At 40.9% G+C, this 18,445-nt stretch overlaps 2 protein-coding genes across 3 annotated transcripts; both read right to left on the bottom strand.

The window, feature by feature from the left end:
• Nucleotides 1-180: 180 nt before the first annotated feature.
• LOC113311065 (E3 ubiquitin-protein ligase At4g11680-like) lies at nt 181-2,809 on the bottom strand. Of its 2 annotated transcripts, none has more exons than XM_026559912.1 (4): nt 2,152-2,809; nt 1,532-1,639; nt 815-1,118; nt 181-701 (listed from the first exon to the last, which is right to left on the bottom strand). In XM_026559912.1, the coding sequence occupies exons 1-4, from the start codon at nt 2,682-2,684 to the stop codon at nt 540-542; spliced, it is 1,107 nt and encodes a 368-aa protein (XP_026415697.1). In that variant the 5' UTR covers nt 2,685-2,809; the 3' UTR covers nt 181-539. The 2 variants fall into 2 exon arrangements, with proteins under 2 accessions (XP_026415697.1, XP_026415698.1); XM_026559913.1 differs by having other exon boundaries at nt 191-701; nt 2,161-2,807.
• Nucleotides 2,810-15,936: 13,127 nt separating this feature from the next.
• On the bottom strand, nt 15,937-17,694 carry LOC113308768 (50S ribosomal protein 5, chloroplastic-like). Its single transcript, XM_026557231.1, has 2 exons — nt 17,548-17,694; nt 15,937-16,508 (listed from the first exon to the last, which is right to left on the bottom strand). The coding sequence occupies exons 1-2, from the start codon at nt 17,645-17,647 to the stop codon at nt 16,138-16,140; spliced, it is 471 nt and encodes a 156-aa protein (XP_026413016.1). The 5' UTR covers nt 17,648-17,694; the 3' UTR covers nt 15,937-16,137.
• Nucleotides 17,695-18,445: the final 751 nt, after the last annotated feature.

The raw sequence follows: 18,445 nt of genomic DNA, 5'->3' as shown, positions 1-18,445 counted from the left end.
ACAGTATGACCATCCCTGGCGCTGGAATGACCAACAAGCGATATTATGACCATCAGACGATGGACACTCTATCGTTCGTTAGAAACTCTGTCGTGTATGCCTAACTGCTATTCCTGACACACTTTGACATACCCATAGTGGATGCTAAAGTGGTGAAATCAGACATGTGCCATCGAAATAGGCCTTAAAATAGTACAAATTTTTTATTATTATTATTTTATTTTTGTCTGTGATGGGATTTCAAACTTCCATTTTAAGACTAGTGTTAAGTTCTTAACTTACTGTCTGAAGCCACTTCATGGAAGTTTTCCACAGTAGATACGCAAAGTTAGACAAATCGGTGTATGCTAGTCGCTATTGTATAAATCTAAGAACATAAAATGGAGCCAGCCACAAAAAGATTTACAAGGCTTAACAGGTAGAAGCTTGCCAACATAGTTGTCAGGATTCACAGCATAATGACAATCTCTGCTAGAAAGAAGAATACAGCCACTCATCCAGACGTGCATTCTCTGCCCGACTCATAAAGTTCGGTGTAATTAGACTAGCTCATCACCGTGGAGTATATTAAATTTGCAGAGAGGGCATGTTGCATTTATACGGAGCCACTTAACAATGCATCCAGAGTGGAAGTGATGATTGCATGGAAGGCTGTGGAGCTCCACGCCATCCACATACTGAGAGAGGCAAATACAACATTCCTGCAAATACCATAAAATCAGTATTATTATGAGTCAGCTTCTGTTTTTCAGGATAAAGGGCACAACATTGTGGTGAGAACAACAAGCCAAGAACAAAGTTGGTAAATGCTCACAGAATCCTCTGGCGGAAGAGCTAGTTCACTTGTAATGTTACAAGTGCTCTGTTCCATTACTGCAACTGGAACTACTTCTTGCCTATTATCTGCATTAGATTTCTCATGTTGGTTCATCTGACGAAATTTATGCTTGGGAAGAACATTGATATCATCCTCTGACGCGCCTTCCTGAACTGCAACAGTGTATAGAATTGCCACGATACATGGCAAGCAACAACACAGAGCAACACCGATTATGCATGCCAAGGCAATACAAAATATTGCAAAGAACACGTCAAAGGCTAGAAACACCACTGCTAACCTGCATTTTATCAGTTTACAATGTCACATTGCTTAATACACTTAGCATGTTTAATCAGAAAATCAGGAACGAAAGCTGTCGATACACTTTTTGTTTACCAGTAACGGTAACATATTCTAGTTCTTAACAGGTTCACACAGTTTTGATATATGTCTATGGAAAGACATAAAAGTGAGGCTTCTGATTCAGTACAACCAAGTCCTCTACACTGTTAAAAAGTATGTTTTCCAGCAATTCAATTGGATGCTGGTTACAAAATAGTAAGGCACGATTTTCAAATAAATCCCCTATCGGTAGAGGCATGGTGCTCTATAGAAGTGCTAGCAGATCAAGTAGAAAGATGTTGGTTCCAGAATAGTATGAAGTTCTAATGAAAAGAAGGTAAGAAACTAGTGTTCAAATACAACCCTTACCAGTAGAGACGCGGTGCATCTAGAAGAAGTGCCTGACCACCAGCAACGATCCAATAAAACCCGATGACCCACCAAAAGAATGAAACCAGCGTATTCATCGATTCCATCCTTTAACATGAAGAACCAAATAAAAAAAATTATTAGAATGAACGCAACCACTTTCCTTGTTACATGATATTGCTTATTCTTTGTTGTTGTGCATGTGAATCTTCTTTACCAGATCAATTACAATGGTAACATTTCTCATAGAAGGATGCAGGATTAGGGAACATCCTCCTTTGAACACATTTGGGATAGAATCTCCTATCACATTTCAAAAACTGATTTTGCTCACGGTATTGGTCCTTCATTCATATACATTTTCTCATACAAATTCATAATTATTGACTAAAGACATAACACAGTAATCAAACTCATCATAGACCCAAAACAACAACAAAATTGATTTAAAATTTCCAGCTAAAAAAATCATTTTTGTTTCCATTAAACTTAGCTGATCATAAAATGTGAGTGATAGAACCAACTTCAGAATTTAACCACTAAAAAATCAAATAGTAAAGAAATCAACCAAAAACAATAACCTGTTCTCAACAAAACCATAATATTTTGAAGCTCGTTACCATTTATACCTGCGACTGCGATTTTCCGAAGATAAAAAGAGCTGATTCCCTTGGTTTTCCCCATCATCACCACCAATAACAATGGAAATCCTTCTCTGATACTCAAAATAAACAAAACCCACATGAAACAAACATTGAATAGCATACCCAACTATCCAAACCCTAAGCGGAGTTGAAGGATTTTCGCTAATGGTTGATGAAAGAACAACACTAGAAACTAGAACAAAAGCTAAATTCCAAATTACATCAAGAATCACAACAGGTTTTGAGTATCCCCAATTATCATTTTGTTGGCCATCTAAACCAACGGAACTAGTAGAATCTCTTCTGAACATTGAAGATGGCTCTGAAATGATCCTACTACGGTTTGTAGCTCTACTGAATAAAAGAGAAAACCTACTCCTGTTGTAAGATGGTGTTGATGGTGTTGTTGGATTATTAGTTCTTCTACTGCTCCTAATAAGTTGATGAAGAAGAGGGGTTGGATCTAACCCTAAACCCCTACGTTCTGTTGATGGGTCTTCATCTTCCATTAAAGATGTTAAATTTTGCAGAGGACAAAAAGAGAAAGAGGGATTTATTGTTATTGGGGACGGAGAGAGTGAGAGTGAGAGACTGTGAGAGTGTGAAATGCAATGTTTTTTATTAGTGAGAACTGAGAAAGTAATTACGACCATGCCGAGGTCGAGATCACATGTGTTATTACTGTCCGTAGATACTCAATTATTATCGCATTAATTAATAAAAAAATGAATGACCCCGCACAGGAATTTACTTTTTTTGCTTATCATTTTTCAGCCTGTGGGTGCAGAGCAAGTTACGGTTTATGATCACATGAGTTTGTCTTCGTACACGAATGTTAACTCTCGTGGGGCGTTTGAATACAAATATGCTTTTGAAAGTCACGGCGCGGTTGAATACAAATATGTTTTTAAAAGTCATTCAGAAGTTGTTTATCCAAAATAATTTCTGATATTTTTGTTTTTAGAAGACAAAAAAACAACTTTTGGATGTGTATTCAAACACGTTATCATTGTTTTGGCATTGCAAGTCTTTTGTGCATCGACTTTGCTAGAAAGCAACCAAGTTGCCAACTCCAGTTCCCTTTTGTATAGCACCACTCACAAGCGTTCTTATCGTAATACTGTAACTAGATGCATTTTTATACCGAATAAAGTGAGTTTTGCTTTTGCGATGACGGAACTCCAACGATTTTTTATAACAATATATATAAAGAGGATGTGATTCTTTTTTGCTTTTTCTAAAGTTGTTCGAAGAATTAAAAATGATCAACTGAATACAATGCCAACGATTGAAAATAAAAAGAAAATGAAACTGTAGTTCTTTGTGGACATTATTTATTTCTGTAAGTGGCTAACTCGTTTATTATCAACTGCACATGTTTAACTCGTTTGCGTTAATGAAAGTTATTCGTAGTTCCTTCCAGTAAAAAAACAAGGACAAAAGAAAGAAAAGCCTGTATAGTTTTGTAATTCAAAATGCATTTGCTAGGACGTCTACCTGTCTAAGTGGAAGCCTATATTGTTGAGGTCAGCGTTAGATTTAGCTAGCAGTGGTCAATCTGGTCCCAACCCAAGCACCTCCACCACCTCTAGTGTGGAATACCTACTCCTCCAGTTGAGTGTGCTGTGAACAGACAAAACGATACTTATATTTAAACGAAAAGGGTTCCTAAGAAACTGCAGAAATTGCGGTTTGGTCAAAGTCTCCATTATATGCCGCAACCTGTTGGAGACTTGGAGTTGGAGATGTTGCTGTCGACCCTGACAGAAAATTTCTGTTTTCTCCAATCATACCAACTTTCACGTTGATTAAACCAGGAACAGCAACACCTCCAACTCCAAGTTGGTATGATTGCAGAAAATTTTTTATTTTTCTGCTTTCTGTAGCCATCAAGAACACATATTATTGATGGCTACAGAAAGCAGAGACAGGAGAGACATAAGATGATTCGTTACTTCGTAAATTCATTTTTATTATCCTGACTACTAGGTAAAAACTATGCCAACCATTTTGTAATTTGAAAGGAAAACTCTAATCTATTGCTCCACGTTTTCTCACTATTTTTAAGGCAATTCTGATGACAATTGTTGAGGGGTGAATATGATTTTGGTTCTATTTCTACTTATCCTAGTCACACCAAATAACAACACTTTCTAGGAATGGTATAAGAGAGAGTTTGCTTTCCATTGTACTATGTACCTCCTTTTATAGACTTTCCCAAAATTCCTCCCTTTTTATTAAATCATGCCACGTGTCCTAAACCTCCTTAATTACTAACAATGTCATTCTTTCTAATATAATCTTATCATTTCCCATTAATTACCTCCTTATCCTCTCTTCCTCATAGGTACTTCTAGCGGACTTGGGCTTTGGTTCCCAAGTCCCCATGTTTATGTGGGGTTTGGCTTCCCTTTAGGGACTCCCTAGCCCTGTTAAGGGGTAATAATTTTCATGTATCAACATTAGTCCCCGGACTATTGGGTTAATTGTCAAATGACCCGATAGTTAAATTAGCTTCTTCGCACGCATCTTTTCCTCTAGATAGAAAGGGAGGAGCTCATTTTATTAAGTCCACGTCTTCAAGTGACAGTTGGTCTTCCGCGACGTGTGAGAGACTTTACAGTTTCTTTTTTCCCCTTATAACCGCTACGTTCGAGTCTCCATGTAACCTATATATAGACTTACTAAGTTATCTTTTTCCTTTGTTTTGTCTTGTCATTTTCTTTTCACCTCATTATAAACACATCGTATACGTGTCATGTCCAGCTATTCTACCAGTAATAGTTCATCTGAGGAGAGGAGGAAGAAGAGTTCGAGGAAGTGATGAGCGTCGGCTCCGAAGAAACTGAATAGCGGCTCAAGAAAAGTTGCATATACCATTACCAACAGATGGCGAGTCGTAATTGATTTGCAAAATCACATGCAACGCTGATCTGAAGCACGCGTTAAAACTGAGAGGTCTCTGTGGTGGCCAGCACGTCCTTCATATGGATGATGTTCTTGTTCAACGCCTTCTCAATCCTTCCGTATTACCCTATCCTACTGCTCCCGCATGGCTCATGTATCCTGAGGTGAATACTTTAGATACCTTTTTCATTTAAGAAAGTTTCGCGTATGGCTATCCACCGCGGCGATTACGATCTCCCCGTCATTGAGATCTGTTCCTCGTCTGCAACACCCACTGTATGGCCACATTGGACGTCTTATATCCACTCCAATCCGGACCATGCAGCCGTTCTTCGCTTGGCAGGCATTGACGAGGCCATAAACCTGTCTCTTAAGCGAGAAGTGGTTAGGTGTAGGCGTGACATGACGCTACTTTTTTGTCGTTGGACGTCCTCTGTCCATACCCTGTTTTTTGCGTGGGGTGGGTGGGTGGGGGGGGGGGGGGGGGGGGGGGTGAAGCCGCCATAGTTTTAGAGGACGTAGTTGCTCTCACTAGATTGCATGTTCATGGTAGTCATTCATATGACGAGGCGGTCGTCTTCGAAGCTCTGAATGACGAGGACAGGGAGTTATGGGATTATCTGCTAGACTGTAAAGACAACTCTCACAATGAGCGGGTGATAAAGGATGAGTTGCAAGTACGATGGGGAAGCAAAGAAAAAGCTGCAAGATCTAGCAAGCAAGAGAAGTCGTCGCCCGCTGTTAAAGGCAAAGCTAAAGCAGTCGAGGATAAAAGGTCTTCTTCGTCACACCCCACGGGGGAGCATTTACTCTCCAGCTCTACTCGCTCCTATGAAGCAATTCATGGCTCACCGATTCCTTCAGCGCGGACAAGTCCTAAATTAGTCGTCAAACGCCATCGACGCGCCTCCTTCCCGCTTTGGATCAAGAATTGGGCTCCGCAGTTGGTTGATAAAAAGGCTATGCCTCCTCGTAGGAATGAGAAGAATCCTCGCACTGAGTTGGCAGCTTATATTTTGTTCTGGGTTTTTCATGATGTGTTCGAGTACAGTCCTCGGGATACTATCAAGAGCGAGCTTGTCCGATGGCCGTGTTGTTGTCTCGAGGTGCTTCTTTTCCCCTCGCGCCAATGTTCTTGGGCGGCTTATATCGTCACTTGGACCTGTTTTGCCACGACATTCGTATAGTTAATGTAGTTCATAAGGTTGAGACTTATATTTCCGCTTCTTTTATGCAAGCGTGGTCTTGGGAACACCTCCCTAAGTATGCTCCTGCTCCTCACATCTTAGCGGTTCATAGTGAGGAAGATATTGAACAGGATGATGGCACCGATAGTAAGGTTGTTGTCACCTATGGTTATCCGTGGATGGCTCTTTGGAACGGTAAAGGGAAAGTTCCCAAAGGTGATATAGCTAAATTCACGGGCGTAGATAAGGACTTCAAGCCTTTTCCATACCACGGTGGTCTTTCAGGTCTGAGGCATTACGATTTTACTTCGTCACTGGAGGGCACAAACTTGGATTCGACGTAATCCCCGTCAGAGTCGGATTTTGACTCAGTAATGGCAGTGTTTCCTGGTTATCTCCCTGGTTTTTACGCTGGTAATTTCATTGTTATGTCCTATAAGCTTGACCGTGTAACTCGGCAAGTTGGGTTTGATCAAGGGGCTCCTTCTAGTTTCCCGCCTTGGAGTGGCTCCGATAATGCAGATGTTATTGCCAGGTTTGATCATTTCGTCTTCAAAGGACCAACACGCCTGAGTGACTGAGGAATTAACTTCTCTTTTCAGCAGCCTATGCATGAGCGCCCTCTGGCGGTTACCGAGCTGGCTCATGAGTAATGGCTTCTCATTCGTCGTCGGGCCTTAAATTTTCTCTTGCGCGACCCAACTCCTCCTCTTAACTTATCTTCCGCGGACCTCCGTATATTACACGCGTATGGTTGGGTTAAGATTGATGAGGCGATATCCGAAAGAAAAAAATGGTCTTACATCAGATACTAAGGGTCTCCCTCTGGATACGTTGGTGACCTCCTGGGATCCCCCTGAGGGTCACGAGCCCATAAGGAAGAAGAAGGGGGAAAAGCATTCATTCCACCAGAAACCTCCTAGACTCCATATCCCTAAGCTGCTGCTAGTTTACCAACGCCATGGGTATTTCTTTTGCTTTTGTTATATTTCCTTATCTTTTTTTTTGTTGTTCTTTTTTTTTTTTGTAAAAATGGGTGAATCCTACGTTCTCAGAAAGCTCTTTTATCCAATCTCGTGGGTTGGAAGGCTTCATCTTACTTGATGGAGGAGTATCTCAACATTCCTATAAATGATTGGTCTGAGAAGAGCCTTGCTAAGAAGGATAAACGGGAAGCGGTTAAGTTGTCCATTCCCCGTCTTTGTTCTTCTTCTTATGTTTTGCCTTTGCATCCCGTACAGGCTCAGCAGAGTAGTCCGCCACGGTTCCAACGAGGTACTGGTGGTAGCCCGACCCCTTCATTCGTGGATCTTGTGCAAAATATATGCTTTAAATTGTCTAAAGGGGCTGGTTGTGTATCTCCGCGCCTTCACATATCGTTTGTTAATCCTTTGCGGCGGAGAACCTTCGTGTTAGGGGCCAAGATTTGGAGTCCCCTAGTAACGTGCTACTTTCGCTAAGTTCTTCTGGGTCGAATCGGTCAGTTTTAGGTGGGACCTCAGCTCATGTGGCATCCCAGCCAGATCATTCTGAAGATGGTTACTCATTCTCTGCTTGGCACGTGTACCTTTATTTAATGTCATTTTTTGTCTTTCTTCTCTTCTTTTTTTTTTAACTTATATATCTGAGTTTCTCTTCGCAATATTACTTATTTTTTGTTTTGCAGGTTCTACGAGTGATTCTGGGTCTTCTTCTGGTTCCTCAGCGTCTCATCCGAAGCCTTGTGATCCCCCTCTTATTCTTGAGGTTGGTCTCTTCCTTGCCTGGTCTTCTTTTTACTTGTTGTTATTTATCATTTGTGCTTCCCTTATACGTTGCGCCCTTACATGTTTATTAGAGCTTACACATCATCATCATTTTTCTTCTTCTTATCGTTCTTGCGTATGTACCACTTTCCAGGATATGGGTAACAAACGTAAAGAAACTGGAAAATATGAGGGCTCTAGTATCGAAGGTGGGAGACAAAGGTGGGAGACGCGTGAACCCCAGAGGTGATGGGTCTGTAAAGTGCGCTCGGTTAGATGGTAATAACTCTGCATTAGTTGATCTCCGGAGAAGCGCCCCAACACTTCTGACCCTCTATCGATCCCTGAGGACGCGAAGTTTCGCTTTTCGAAAGTGGTAGATGTCTCCGAGGCTGGTGTTGATCCTACCGGTTATAAGCTGGTTCATAGATTTTGGGTGTCATTTGTCGTGGCTACTACTTATAGGGATACTGTGGAGCGCGACGGTGGTCATATGGTAAAAGAGGGTCTCCTCGACATGCGGACTTTATGTAATATGGATAAGAATCTCCTCGAGAAAGCTGACCAAGTCACGCGGGTGAAGGATGGTCCTACTGACACTAGCGTGTTGCATGGTTCGGAAACTACCATTTGTGCCGCGTCAACCTCGACTTTCAAGTAGAATGGTTGGACGAGTTACTGACGAATGTGAAGGATTGTAATGACGCACGCGTATACCTCTCGGGATATATTTCTGAGTTGGAGAAGGAGTTGGCTCACCTTTCCAAGGTAACTTATGACAAGAAGGTAGCGCTAAACCAGCTTACCGCCAGTGTGGGGGAAGCGGACGTTGCAGCCCAGCAGGCGGAGATTGCATGGGAGAAGGTTCGTTTGGAGCTTGAGAAGAAAAGACATGAATGGTTCATGTTCCTGTCTACTTGATACGCTCTGTTTTCATTTCTTCCTTCTTCATTTTACTGTTTATTTATTTTGTGCATCTTCTTTCCTTTGGACAATTTGTTGTATACTTAGATAGTTTAGTTGTGTGGGATGTTATGTTGCTTTTAAGTTTAGAGGTTGCATATTTCTCTTTCTTTGATTAACTCTATGTTTGTCATTGTTAATTATGTTTTTATTGTGTTTTACGCAAAATCCTTTGATCTACGTGGCGGAGTATCTTGTGTTTTTGTGTAAAATGCGTTAACCAGCGTCTTCAGGATTAGGCTTGGTTTATGTTTGGTGATGTGTGACTGCTCGTCTTGCCCTGGAGAGGTTAGGTGGGGCGCATGTCAAACGCGCATACTTTTTGAAACGCGGCGTCGTGTTTTTCCTTGGTGGGTTTTGCTAGGGCGTATGTCAAACGCGCCTACCCCTCTCTTTTTAGATGAGATGCAACGTATATTAAATGCGCTTATTCTTATTTTAGATAGAAAGCGACGTCACATTTTTCCTTGGTGGGTTTTGCCAGGGCATGTGTCAAGCGCGGCTACCCCTTCTCTTTTAAGATGGAATACAGCGTATATTAAACGTGTTTATTCTTATTTTAGATAAAAAGCGGCGTCACGTTTTGCCTTGGTGGGTTTTGTTAGGGCGTATGCCAAACGCGCCTACCCCTCCTTTTTAATATGGAATACAACATATATTAAACGCGCCTATTCTTATTTTAGATAGAAAGCGACAGCGTATTTTGCCTTGGTGGGTTTGCTAGGGCGTATGCCAAACGCGTCTATCCCCTCTCTTTCTAGATGGAATGAATCGTATATTAAACACGCCTATTCTTATTTTAGATAGAAAGCGGCGTTAGATTCTTCTCCTTTGCGAGTTTATTAGTTTGTCGTATTTTCGACGCCTCATAGCCTTTTGTAAATCCGTCATTCAACCGGGCGCCTTTGGTATCCCGTAGCCTTTTGTAATTTTGTCGGTCGACCGGGTGTCTATGCATCCCGTAGCCTTTATAAATTCGTTAGCCGACCAGGCATCCATGCATCCCGTAGCCTTTTGTAGATTCATCGGACGACCGGGTGTCTATGCATCCCGTAGCCTTTTATAAATTTCCTCAGACGACCGGGTGTCTATGCATCCCGTAGCCTTTTGTAAATTCGTTAGCTAACCGGGTGTCTATGTATCCCGTAGCCTTTTGTAGATTCATCGGCCGACCGGGTCCCGAAGCCTTTTATAGATTCATCGGCCGACCGGGTGTCTATCTATCCCGTAGATTTTTATATATTGTAATGTCGATACACTTTCTTCTGCAACGCCTCTATTTTTTATTATAAATTATCATTTATATGAGACAAAAATGGGAATACAACTTACCTTTTGTTACGAGATGTTGTTGTCTGTTGCTGGGTTTACAAAGGGAAGACCGCGGTCTTTCCGCTCGCTGGTATGCTTACTTTGTATATGCCTCGCCCAATTATGGTTTAATGGTGAGGGAGGGGTTCGTGTTCAATTACTTGCTCTGCTACCTCGATTTCTCCACTTGCGCGTTTGCGGTAAAAAATGCTTCTAATGGCGAAGCACTCCACTTTCGGGTGGCCTAATCTTCTATGATATTGGAGGTATCTGGCCGCACTTTTGTCTATCTTGTTGATATCCAGTATCGTCGGTGGTAGCTTGATTTCCTTATTCGTTATCCACTGTTCCAAGAGTTCGATTATCTGCTCCCGACCGCACGGTAGAGGAGGCGGAGGGTTGAAGTCTCTCCTTGCTCCTATAGTTCCTCCTGGGTTCCCCTCAGTGGTATGAAACGAGTATTTGCTTCACTTTCCGATGTTGAGCCTTACATTGCGTGGTGTTTCGGAGACGGCGCTGATTGTGTGGTGTCAGGGGGTGATCTGTATGCATCTCTTCAACACAGTCGGCGATCCTTTTTGCTGCCTCTTCCAGCTCGATAAACATTTGGAACCTGAAGTTGATCAGGCTCCTCTTAAAGGCGGACGTCGTTCCGCATATGTAAATCTCAACTAGCGCTCCTTCACTGATATCTTCATGGCAGTCCAACGCGAGGTGTCGGAATCGAAATATTTATTTCCCTATTTCTTCTGCTATCCGCTGGCTGCACCTACTCAAATCTATTGATGTGATCTTTCTCTTGGCTGAATAAAATTTCTTGAGGAAGAAGGCGGACATGGTCTGCCACGAGTCTAAGCTTTATGCCTTTATGTTATCGTACCAAGTGAATGTCGTTCATGTGAGTGATTTGGGGAATTCTTTTAAGCATAGCTTTCCGTTAGAAGCCCTGTCATTCACTGCTGACCAAAATCGGCTAAGTTGTTTCCACGCATTCCCTTGTCCATCGTATACCCTGAATTTTGGTGATGTATAATCCTCTGGGTATTTGTACTCACTGGGTAGGGACTGCCCATGGAGCCGTATTTATCTTGTTTTACCACGCGATAGTTTGTCTCTAGGTATTTTTCCACGGCTTCTTGTGACATTGTCATCGTCTTATTATCCTTATCTCCTTCGCTTGTTGTTGTTCTTCGGGGATACCTCGGTCCGTTATCGTAGCTTGTTCTATCCATTTTTTCAGCTACTTATTTCCTTTGTACGCGTCCCTCCAGCTCCTTCTGTATGTCTTGCAGCATTAGAGGTGAGGGATGCGGTGGCTGAGTCGTTTGCTGTGTGAGATTTCCCTGTGCTACTTCTACCTCTTTATTCTGGGGTTTGTGTGCTGCATGCTGTGTAACCACGCCTTGTGCTAATATTTGCTCTTCGCTATCTTCATTTTCTTCTTCTATTATTACTTGGTCAAGATTAGCGGGTTGATTGGCCGATTGATTTTTTAGCGTGTTTGAGCTAGTGCTTCCTTGGTGCGTCATGGTGAGCTAGGCACGAGCTTCCGGGTGTGGTCGCCAAATGTTGAGGGGTGAATATGATTTTGGTTCTACCCGTCCTAGTCACACCAAATAACAACGGTTTCTAAGAATGGTATGAGAAAGAGCTTGCTTTCATTTGTACTATGTACCTCATTTTATAGACTTTCTCAAAAGTCTTTCCTTTTTATGACATCATGCCACATGTCCTAAACCTCCTTAATTACCACTAATGCCATTCTTTCTAATATAACCTTATCATTTCTCATTAATTCCCTCCTTATCCTCTCTTCCTTATGGGTACTTCTTAATGGACTGGGCTTTGGTTCCCAAGTCCCGATGTTTATGTTGGGTTTGTCTACCTTTTAAAGGCTCCCTAGCGTTGTTAAGTGGTAATGATTTTCATGTATCAACAACAATCAACAAAACAAAATATTTGTTGAGTCACGTGGATGGGAAACATGATTTTGCACTATGGGAAAAGAAGTGGGTGGTAGATTATCAAGCGCCAGGACTGAGAACCTCTGCCCCCGCGTGAAGGTTAAACTCGGCGTGTGACTCACAACCGCGGGCGTGCGAAGCAAAAATGCCGGCGGTCAAATATCCAACGTTCCTTTTAAAACTCGGCTATAATTTTCAAAACTTATAAATTCCTTCATCTGAATTCATTTCCACTCACACCACTACTATTTCTTCTTCTAAAATTCTTCATATTCTTCTTCCTGAACAAAACTCTTCTAAACCAAAATTTTCTTGATACAAATGAGCCAGTTGATAAGAAAAGCAGTCAATAGTTTAAGGTACAAAAAAGATCAAAGACATGAACCGGTACAGCGGCCTGCCAAAAATGTGGATTATACTCAAAATCGGGAAGCAGAGTTTGCTTAGCCGAGTGTCGTTGCTGCTCCATCATTAGTCCAAGGTAATGTGTCTGGAGATCAAGAGCGGTTTGAGAGTTTCTATAGAATGAGAGGTAGATTTTCAGACTTAAAGGCTGTTTATGAAGGTCTACCCCCTGCATTCCGAGAAAGGGTTGACAGATATCCCTAGTGTGCCCTTTATAGTGTGAAGCCAAGAAAACACAAAAAACAAATTTACGAAAGTATTGGTAGAAAGGTGGTGGCTGACGACGCACATGTTCCATTTTATGGATTTTAAAATTGGTAAGCTTGTTTAAATTAACTTAAATTTTATTTTTTAAATAATTATTAAAGAATTTAAAGAATTAATTATGGTGGATATTATTCTTGTAATAGAAATTATTCCCCTTGATTTGTGTTTCATTTGTGGGACCCCAAGTGGAGTGGGAGATCATATATCATTCAACCTAAACAAATGGATATCAAATAATAAATGGCAGACGCTTCTTCCCTCGTTGATAGAAGCACGTGTACGTGAAGATCGTAAAGATTTGAAAGGAGGTCGACAATTATGTTCAGCGTTGAAGCGTTTCCTTAACCAAAATAGAAACTCAACAAATGTAGATGACTATCCTGAACTCGAAAGGGTACTGTTTATCTTATGGTAACTGGGTTAGACGTTATTTCCAAACTCAACTACTGTTTCTCATATTGGTTGGATTGAAGCGTTCGAAGATCTTGACAAAGTACCAGATTATGATTGGGGCTCTGCAATTTTAGCAGATATATACTATGGGCTGGATCAAGCGTCCGCAGGTATAACTAACTTCACTGGTTTCCGGGGCATTATAGTGGTAAATATCCAAATTATTATTTTTAAATTTAAGGAATGTTTATGAAGAAATGTAGATTAAGTCAAAATACTAAATTATGGAGTAATTTGCAGTATTGGTGGTATACCTACTTCCGTGTTAGTAAACCGATTCTTAAAGACAATACCCATAGATTTACAACCATGGACATGTATCTCACGACCAACTGTCTGAAGGACACTGGCAGCGACGTCTCGGTTTCCAGTTTTATTCAGAGGTTTCAACAAATGGCTCGGAGCCACATGAATGTTGTTTTTCACCCTTACATTAATTTTCCTGAGTATCGTTGTAATGATGTAGAACGTATTCTTGAGTATTCTCTCTATAAAGTTGTTTTACACTCTAGAAATGGATATATGGGTTTGGTATCAGAGAGAAAGACTAATGTACCAGTTACGTGGTATTTATGCAATTGCAATTAACCAGCCAGCACAGATGCAAACATCTGCATCAGATTTTGGTCGGCTGAGATTATTGTCGTGGGAGAGGTGTAAACTAAACACACAGAGGGATATTGATGAAGCGTAGTATGTCAGCTGGTACATGTCGATTGCGAAGCCTGTAATTGGTAGAGACAACATGCACATCTATGGGTTTGATTTATCATGGTTATCACGCCTCGCCCATGATGCAAATATTGTTCCTAGCCATCCGCCTTTGGAAGATTCATGCTTTATGACTTACCCCGCCATGGTGCAAGTTCTTCATCATCTTCGTCAAACATGCCCGAAATCCGTTGGGAGATGCCAAGTATTACTTCACAAGGTGAGCCAACCACGATCCCCATTGTTTCCCAAGCTATGGAACGTGATTATCCTTACTAAAATGTGGATGCCAGTAACGAAGAGTTGAAGAGACAACTTAACGATATGTATTGGTTGAATCGGCAAATGGAGGCTATACACTTGGGTGTGTGTCGTAAATGGCAGACGGAAACAATGTTTGGATGGGGTCCAACTGTAAATGTTGATGGGTGTTCACAGTCTTCCGATTCTACCAGGAGCAACAAATCATGACACGAGAGTTTTACAATGGTGGGAGAAACACAAGTACGATACAGTTTTTCACCACAAGTACGACACAATACTTCACCACAAACTGTGCCTATATCTCAACCTCATTAATTCACCCAGATGTTAGGCGCATTTCATCATCATTCTCGCCCTTCCACCCAAATGATGCTTGCTACACTGTTACACCACCACCTCAACAATAAACATCTTATATGTTTGGAGGACCGAGTGCTTTCCAATCACCTAGTGTTCTTCAACCAGTTTTTTCCACATATACAAATTTATCAAATATGTTGGCAGGTGGGGATATCCCAGGTCTTGAAGAATGGCTGACTCCAGGCCCCGAAGATAACGATGAGCGACGTTAGAGAGATTGTAATTTTTAATTCTGCTATATTTGTAATTCTAGTTTTAATCAATTAAAAGTACGACGGTTTGTTTAAATGAAATTACATATGTTTAAAACTAAGCGTTTTACATTAGCTTCACCGATGAGAAGTACTAGGTGGAACAACAACTACAAGGAAGGGGTTGAAATTGTTCATCACCTTAAGGATTTCGAAACATTTTTCGAAATGAAAAGCCATATTTTTTCCTCTTCGCCATTCAGTTAAAGATCTTCTTACCATCTCAGCATCAGTTTCACCTCTCAGTCTATATCGATTGGCTTGACTCACTTACTTCTTTCTTAATTGTACTAAAACGATTTTCTATGTCGCATATAGCACGGCGACTTGGATTACAGCTGTCACTGCATAACCCGTCGTGAATAACCGCCCAGAAAGTCACCCATGGATAGTTTGCTGAAGCAAGCTGAGTAAAAAAAACATAGTTTCTGCAAATAGATTTATCTTCTTCTGCAGTATACGGAGCTTGCCGAACTAACAAGGGCCGAGACATCTTATAACAAATTTGTTGAATTGAAGATTTTTTTTTTAGCTCAGAGAAGAAGAATAAAGAGACCAGAGGTGTAGAAAGTGTGAATTTGGAGTTGAAATGAGGAGTATTTATACAGCTCGAAATTCTAGCCGTTGGATGACAAGATTTTTCAGCCGTCCAGATTTAGCAGTTGGCGGTTTTGGATTACACGCCAGCGTGTTTGGTGCTGCCGCTCGGTTGGAGATCAAGCGCGCGTGTAATTTACAACCGCACTCAACAAACCCTCGAATTTATTGGTTTGCCCATCCGTTTTTCAAGTTTGTTGAGTCCATAATAGGAGCAAAATGAACAAATTTTTGATTTGTTCATTCCATAGGAACTGCCCTTATAAGGTTTAAATAATGTTAGATTTGGACACATACTCTAAGCTCATCACAGAGGCTGACATTTCTTGAAACCATTTAAGCTCGAGGATAAAGCAGCATTTCAACTAGTCAGAAAGAAATAAAACGCTCCAAAATTGAGATCTGTAATCGAGTAAATCATTAAGTTTCAACAAGATGACTTCATATACAACACATAATTTGAGTTAACAAACCATTGTATATACTCGAATAGAACAGATATTCAGGCAGCAAAATTCTAAATTAAAATGGCAACAGCATGAACAGACTCGCACCTAAACCTTTAGTTTCCACCTCTTCAGATGTTTTGGTTCTTCTTCATCTTAGAAGGTGGCCATCGACCCTTCTTCCTCAAATGACGTTTTTGGACTAGTCGTTTCCTCTTAAGCCGTATCTTCTTTGCTAACTTCATCCTCAACTTCGCCTCAAGCTTCAGCTGCAGCTTTGATTCTAAGGGAAGATTTTCAACAGATGCACCCTCCTCCTTTGGTACAACTTCTTCCTTGGTTTCTGCTTCTGGTTCACTACTACCTGAAGCAACTCCATCTATCTCTGAAGCAGCTTTAACAACCACAGACCCTCTTTCCTGGCTACGAAAATCCATGCAGATTCGAACTCCGCCAAAACGTTTCTGTTGCAAATCAAGGCCCTTCCTTTGCAGCCTAGAGACTACAAGCCACGGTAAACCGAAGGCAAATGTAAGACAGACTCAGAACAATGCAAAAAACGGAAAGTGAAACTTGTAATGAGTAAGATAAATGTGAAATTTGAAACATAGAGAGCTCAAAACAACAAATATATGGTCAAAAGGGAAGAGATAGCTAGAACTAAGTTTTTTTAGAACTCAACAGCTGCCAAGGGTGCGGCTTGTACTTAAAACCGAATCTATGGGAACTGTATCTATAAGAAGAGTATTTTTTTTATCCCAATAAGCATCATCCACTGCAACTTAGCGATCAAAATCCAAGTCAATTCCTAAAATGATCTACTTCAAGAAATAAATTTATGTCGTGATATGAGTGGCTGACAAGGTGGTGGCGGATGCTTCAGTAATAGTTGTGACATTACGAGAAGACATAAAACATAATATGTCTATAACCAAGCCTTTTCTGTTCATAATCTTACTTGGGGCAAAGAATTACGTAATTGACCAAAATGCAGTGATCTAAAGTAGAACCCAAGACAACAGATGTGAGGTGCAGACAGCATATGAATCGAAACCGATTCAACAAAATGCAGATCTTCGTGTAACGAAAACCTCACTAGCGATGGCATATACAGCTAGATAGACAAATAGCGGTATCGGAAGGAGTTCTAAGTGTTTGAAACAGCACATTGAACTGGAATACATAACAAATTCCGCCTAAAACCCAATTTAAAATCAGGTATACCATGTTTAGAGCCAAATTGAGGATAAGGTGATATAAGGATAATGAAGATAAATTGACAGGATATAATGCAAACGAAAGATGAATAAATGTGTACATGTTCGGGACCATACTTGGAAAAGTTATCACTTCATACACTAAATTGAAGATTTTTAAGAAAACCCATGACCTAATTGAGAATGTAGGGCTTGCACAGAAACAATTTAATGGAAGAAACAAATGCAAAAATGTTTAAATCTAACTAATAAATCATCAGTACTGAAGAGAATAATACAGAAATTTCCATTAAAAAAATTGCATGCCAGTGAGAGAGTACTTACTTGGGGTGGCCATTGGAAGAAGGGACGATGAAGAAGAAGAAGAAACAGAGGAGAGAGATGGAGAGAAGCTAAGGTACTGGAGCGCCATTTTTGCTCGCATTTGGGTTGGGTTTTTGGTTCTGGATAAGCGACTCCTTTAGTACTGTTTTTTCGTGGTATTTTACCATTTTCTGGTTTACCTACACAGGCATTACAGGATATTATCCTCCACAAACTCGGCGCAAGCGCAATATCTGTCACGTCATATTCCACATAGGCAACGGTTCTGTAAAAAAAATTCCGGAAATGCTATTCCGCGCCCGTAACAACGCCCCACTCTATGCCCAGTCCAACGTGGCTAGGTTAGTTGTACAAATTGACAAAAGATCATGTCCCACGTAAGTTCTGTCTTCTTTTCTTTCTTTTTTGAAAAAAGCATTGGAGCTTAAAATCATCAAATCGTACCTAGACGGTAAATAAAAAACGAAAACCAGAACCAGAACATATCTAACATATGACTTGACTGAAACTACAAAGATCTTATGGGTTTAATCTTCCTTCTTCATCTTAAATCATTCCATTTGTTGATCGAAAAACACACAACCCGATTCTGAAATCAAAATTGGGTTTTCTAAAAATAGTGAAGCTACGAAGTCCTGGATTAATAATCTTTACTTAGTGTATTCATTCTCCAATTTAATCTTCTCTTTAATTTCAATTAGGATTGTGTGTACACATATATCTCACCATCGGACACGTGTATATAGAAAGGTACGTGGAAAGCATGCAAGCCAAGACATCAAAACACGATGCATCGCGAAGCACCAAATAAACCCCTAGGAGTTGCTTTATCTCATCCCCAGAAGAGGAGCTAAGATCAACGGTGGGGAGAAAGTCAGCTGACACGTACTGACAGGGG

The sequence above is a fragment of the Papaver somniferum genome, chromosome 9 (genome assembly GCF_003573695.1).
Source record: "Papaver somniferum cultivar HN1 chromosome 9, ASM357369v1, whole genome shotgun sequence".
Taxonomy (NCBI): Eukaryota; Viridiplantae; Streptophyta; class Magnoliopsida; order Ranunculales; family Papaveraceae; genus Papaver; species Papaver somniferum.
The sequence above is the reverse complement of the archived record's forward strand: the minus strand, read 5'-3'. Positions and strand labels throughout refer to the sequence as shown.